This window comes from Vanessa tameamea, chromosome 29 (genome assembly GCF_037043105.1).
Source record: "Vanessa tameamea isolate UH-Manoa-2023 chromosome 29, ilVanTame1 primary haplotype, whole genome shotgun sequence".
NCBI classification, from domain to species: domain Eukaryota; kingdom Metazoa; phylum Arthropoda; class Insecta; order Lepidoptera; family Nymphalidae; genus Vanessa; species Vanessa tameamea.
The window spans coordinates 2,907,363-2,913,569 of record NC_087337.1 but is presented as its reverse complement, the minus strand read 5'-3'; the positions used below and the strand labels follow the sequence as shown (position 1 = coordinate 2,913,569).

Sequence of the window (6,207 nt, the reverse complement as noted above, 5' to 3'; positions counted from 1 at the left end):
TTATTTTTGATAATGGCTCTTATAAACGCTGGATTCAGGATTGAGTGAAAGTTATTGCGATTTGGAGCATCGCTTGGGTTATTGATCATGTACTAATTCATGCTATCGCGCCAGTAAGTCTTAAGTGGCTTGAAAAGACCCACGTCAAGTGGCTGCAATAGAAGCGTGCAATGAGCTGGGAAAGTTAATAAATAAATTTGGTTTTCTTTCGCCACCTTCAGAACTTCTGCTCCAATTTGTGCAGAATGTGAGTCCATTAGTAGTACCACGGGACGTTCAGAGGGTATGGCATTGATAAAAAAAAAATATCCATTCTAAAAAAAAAAGTCAGAATTAATCCATCCCTTCGGAGACAATTTAATTAAGGCGTTTGGAAGAGCATCATTTTTGAGTTTGTCGTTCCACCTGACACCTTTAAATATTTATTATTAATTTAATTATCATAGGAGGAATCCATGTTCCATCTGCACATATGCATGCCAGTATTGTTTGAGAATTATTTGAGGTGCCCCAGAGATGCAAATAAAAAAAAAACAAAATTTCCAGTTTCTTTATTTATTGCATAAATTAAACATTAAAAAAACAAACTTAAATATCAAACTGTTGTTTCGTATTAAAAGTAGGCATTCGTTTACATGAAAGCAGTCTCGCTCACACGCTGAGACCGTTTTTGACCACATCTTTCAAGGTTTCATCAGACATATTTAAAGTAATATCAGTATAATCTTTGGCGTCAAAATTAAATGTAGGGGACCTTAAACATCCGAAGTCCTTGAGCATTCTCTGATCTTACTTTGATATTCTTCGGTATGCAAGATCCCTTATAACCTCGCCATCGCCAAGCATAGCAAGAAGAAGATTTTCTGGGTGCTCGAAATACCCGTTTCGCTGAATTACCTTGTCAATGATTTTCTTCAAATTGGCATCCAAATAACGACTAAGACTAATGGTTTGCCATAGGTGCTTGGCTCCGTTAATGCACGAAGAATTACATTTTATCGTAGACCACATCGGTCCATAAACCCATATTAGCTAAATCAGAAGGAAATATACCAGTACTAACAGCAGTTATCACATCATAAAGATATTTTTTGTCAGTACTCAGACCTGTCTTTGAAATTTCTGGTAATATTGTTGGTATAACGGTAAATTTTACTATCGGCTTTGTATGATAATTTTGTAATTTAGTTCCTATGGCGCCTGAAAAACATTTAGGCCCTGTAGTTTTGCCATCTAAATGTAACAGCAAGTGTCGTAATAGTAATTCATTTGAATGTAGTTGGCAAATAAACCACTGTAATGGTCTGTTTAGTTCTTCCATCAGGCGGATAACACCACCTTTGAAACTCGTATTCACCACTGTTCCATCGCAGCCAATAACAGCTATCTCACTCAGTTCTACAGACTTGGATTTCAAGTTATTTATTATAGTATCTTTTATACCTTTAGCAGTACTCGACTCACACGTAAAGTGCCCAAAATAATTACTTCCAGGTTCAGATTATATTACATAATGATCTTCTATTACTCGTTTTCTGTAAAATTTCCCTTCTTTTTCAATACAAACCAGTCTTATCCTTTCTTCCATCAAAATAAATACTACGAAGAATTTTGTTGCAGTCAGCTTCTTGCAAAGTTGATCTGACTAGTTCTTTCACGGCGCAACTTTGAACGTTCAATTATATGACTTGGGTCGTTTGATGAAATAATGCCAACATCTTTTAAGGCAGAAGAAGCTATAATAGCAGCGGCTCTATCCGAAACTCCAGCACGATCGCAGGCAAGAGCTAATGAGGTTAAATTCAATCGCTTTTTTTTATTAGGTGGCGAAGATTTATGTTTTACCTGTTCTGGATTTTTATATTGAGGACTAGTTAGATGGCACAAGCAAACTATCGCATGAGCTACTGCTTTCTGTTGCCTAATCATTAGTCAATGAACGAGAACAACAAGCTTTTTCTTTTCTTTCTTGTTTTTTCTTATTTTTTACCGTTGTAGTCACCTCGACACCGCCTATCATCATTTTTCTGGTCGTTCTTTGATCCAATAAAAAATCAACTTCCTCCTTGGGAATGCGACTTTCTTTAGGACAGTTACAATCCAATATAACTTTGCATTTGCAGCTACAAATATCAAACAAACTATGAGAGTCTGATATGAATTTATTAATTTTTTCTTGATATTTAATGTTCGTTTGACGGCCTCGATATGGTTCCATTAAGCATCTGTATTTGTCATGATAAACGCGAATCAATTGTAGGATTCTTTTTGAACTTACAGTTGGCAGCGACGATTTTTGCCATATTTCGAAAACTTCTTGAGTCAGCCTTTCAGATATTTCATGAACTGTTGGCTCTTTTGTTGTTATATCAGGCTTTAATTCATGTTTGATAAATAAATAATATTTCATAATGTCGTTGTAAGTTGGTAACTGAGAAACAGGTAACTTTTCTGGCAAACCAAAGACAAGACAGCTCGACATTTGTCGTGTTTTCACTTGCGACATATTTCTGTAATTAAGACAAAGAATACCTATAATAGTACTACGGTTATGACCGAAACTGTAAGTTTTGAATGTGAAAAATATTACTTACAATAAATATCATGTTCCTAGCCGTCAGATTCGATGTGTCAAGTACCTAAGTGCACGACAAACAAGTGAACACACACGTTTCAAGTTCAATCTTGTTTAATTTACACTAATAAAGCAATAATTAATAATTACCCGTAGCGCTCGGGGTAAATTCGGACTGACCCTGGGTTAATTACGGACAGCATGGGGTATTTACGGACTAGGTCCAAATCATAGACAAAAATCACAAGTAAAACCTTTAGAAGAACTTCCTGCAGTGCAGTTCTCATGAGCCCACTTGTTACACTTTGAACACATAATCCAGTCTTCGGCGGGTGGATCACTGTACTTTTCCTGACAATAAATGCAAAAGTAATCAATATTTCCTTCACTTTCAAAATTATTCAGATTTTTTAAACCCTTTGATCCTTTTCCTGTAGAAAGCTTTGACTTTTTTTAGCTTATTAGATGTAGTTTTTATTTCCTTTTTCTTGAGCTTTTCTTGTCTAATTTCTTTTGTTCCTTTTCTTCTAGATTCTTTTTTTCCGGTGTGCTGGTAAAAATGATGGAATGCTTTTTGTTTACTGACCGTTTGCTACGATGAATTTGTAGAGTTGGAACTTTTACTAAATCACTAAACGGTACGGATGAAGATTGACTTGTTTGATTTGTCGTACTTTGGTTTAAATCAGCTTCACTTATAGCATTATTCTCATTTATTTCGTCTTATTAGGTACATTGGGAACGGATTCATCGATAATGTTTATGTTACTAGAGGGTTAAGACTCTTGTTGAGATCTTACTTCACTAGGAATGTTTTTTTGCAGGACAGATGTTGCAAGTTTTTCGCGTTTTAGGTACGTCATGACTAGGACCTTCCTGAGAATCATTAATTTTCAAGATCTCTGCGATGATGAGCTTCAGATTTCGCTGCAAAGTTACAGTCTGATATCTCTTTTGCAGCCAAGGCTTCATGAGATCATCTGCCATTTGTAAAGCAAAAGGCCTCCTTTTCATGGGTTTTGTTCCATTTCGTATCGCATTAGAGACATGGATGACATATGCATTCACTATAGTCAGATTCAGAATGTTGAAAAACAAGCAAAGCGGCCATCGGTTGGTCTTTCGGCTGGTACTCATGATCGAACACATTTGGTCTACTGTATCAACCGCGCCTTTTGTGGAGTTATAGAATTCAATAATTTCTGGTTTTTTAGAATTTGCATTGATTGAAGGTTGATCATGTGTGGTGGAAAGAAGGTAAACGATCTTATTTGTCTTCGGTTTGTAGGACACCAAAGTCATTTCTTTATCGAAACCGAATATCGAAGTGCCAACTGGTCTATTTCTAGTGTTCACCATTTCTTTGGGGATCTCTCGCTTGTTACTTCGTAAAGTACCTACTACTGTGAACTTATATGGTGGCTTCAATAGTTCAGCAGCCAGAGGAACCGAAGTAAACCAATTATCCATCGTGTTAACACTTGTGGGTTTTCTGGGTTTTATATGTAAATAAAACACAGTCCAATAATTGGTACACTTCAATTTATAATACTTGGACAGCGTAACGTTGTGCCTGGACTTATTAAAACAATCGAATGTCCTCCTTTGGCGCGTACTACCCTTTTTATATCAAATAATCGGAAGTCAGTTTAGGAACTAGTAAGGTTTAATTATTGTTCACAGCGTAATTTATTACTATGGTGATTAACGAAATGATTAATATTAATGAATTATAGAAATAAGGTATTGGTAAATAAATCACTAAAATATAATTGAGAATAGTTATTATGCATAATAGCTGGGCGCCTATGTGCTACTTGTTAACAATCGTTATATTCCGGTTCGACCCTTGGTATGGTTTACATAGTTCTTTCACAAAATAATTTGCTAATGGCTCGTTCCCAGTGTTCGTGTTTTTTCCCATATAAGGTATAGCATTGCACATGTACTTCGTACTAGAATCAGCAACCATCACAAGCTTCAAGCTATATTTATTTGGCTTATTTGGGATATACATTCGGAAAGGACAACGTCCTCTAAAACCAACTAATTGCTCATCCACGGTTATGTACGAACCTGGCTTGTACCATTTCTTGCAATTTTCAATAAACTTTTCCCATACATCTCTAATTGGTGCCAGCCTATCAGATTCTCTTCTCTCTCGTCTAGTATTTTTGTCATCAAATTTAATACATCTAAGTAAAAAGTCGAATCTTTCAGCACTCATGCAAGCTTTATAAGTTTTAGCACTTCTCAGGGTATCAAACAAAGTTCGTGTAGGTAAATGGTTACTCTTGAGAGCCGCAGACTGAATGAGGAGATCTAGTAATGCCTTGATTTCATTGGCCGAAGTTTGTGTTGTAGTGTACTTAGATGTTTTATACTTATTGTTCTTTATGTTAATCTCTATGTTCGAGTATTGCACTATTATGTCGATGATTTCCTCCGGAATAAAAAGATGAAATAGATCTTTTGGCTCTGAAAGTTCTTTAGATATACCTACTGGTCCAGGTACAATATGCAGCACATTACGAGCACCTGTACGGGTACGTGGGTCTCGAGGTATTGTAGACCATTTGTGTTGATTCTTACCGTACAAGATGTTCTGCCTTGGTTGAATGACTGATTGCTGGTGTTGAGTATGCTAATTGTTGACATCAACGATCTGATTTGAGCCAAATATCGTTGGCGTACCATCATCAGAATCAGAATCTATGACCAACCTTCGACTGCGACCGGTACGTGGCACGAAAACATCGTCCTCTGACGAAACTGCAACATCCTCGTCACTTTCGTCAGTTTCGAAGTGAATTTCCGTCTCTAAATTATTAATCTTCCTCTGAATCCGATTGCGATTGATTATCAGGGATTGACTCCGTATCCGATTCTTCTAGCCACTGTAAAATTTTCTCATTTTGGCTCCTCAAATCCATCTAAAACATAAACTAAAGAGGTAAATTTCAAATCTAAACAATAACTAAATAGTCATAAATAACATAAAATAATAAAATGATTACTATAAAAATAAAATTGGATGCATATTAAGCATTATAATAATAAATTAACAAGGTTTATGTAGTTATTTTTGATTTTATTAGACAAAAAAAAATGCATCACATTGAAAAAAAGTTGCGTGAATACTAACCTTTCGTAATTTTTACGCCGATCACACGATATTTCCTAACCAAAAACAGGTGCATCCGTAATGAGTGTTTACGGGTCACTGGTGATGCGAATTAGGAAGGTACTAGAAGTATGCGGATTCGCGCGGTAGGAAACCTACCCGTAGGGGTACGCGTACCCCACTTTGAGAAACCCTGCTCTAGAGCATACGAGTGGTAGCCGATGTCCTTGGCTCTCAAGTAAGATGTCAGACGTCTATGGTCGTCTGACGTGGGAACCAGAACCTTAATACCTTGTGAGGTGTCCTTGGCTTTGGTGTAGCTTATTCTCTTTTCAGAGATATCTTTGGAGATGTTCTCCCATGCAGCTTTATCCTGTACAAAGACAGGAGGAGGGGCCTTAAGGCGGCGTTCGGCCCTGGAGATTGGGTCCGCTGTTTGGCTAGCTTGCTGTTGAGCTGGCTGCCTAGCTGACACCTGGGCACTCGAGGCGGGTTGCTTGGGCAGGGT

General features: G+C 37.0%; 1 protein-coding gene across 1 annotated transcript; it reads right to left on the bottom strand.

The window, feature by feature from the left end:
* Positions 1-3,379: 3,379 nt before the first annotated feature.
* Positions 3,380-4,045, bottom strand: LOC113393656 (piggyBac transposable element-derived protein 4-like). Its single transcript, XM_026630654.1, has one exon. It carries the CDS (start codon positions 4,043-4,045, stop codon positions 3,380-3,382), a length of 666 nt encoding a protein of 221 aa, XP_026486439.1.
* Positions 4,046-6,207: the final 2,162 nt, after the last annotated feature.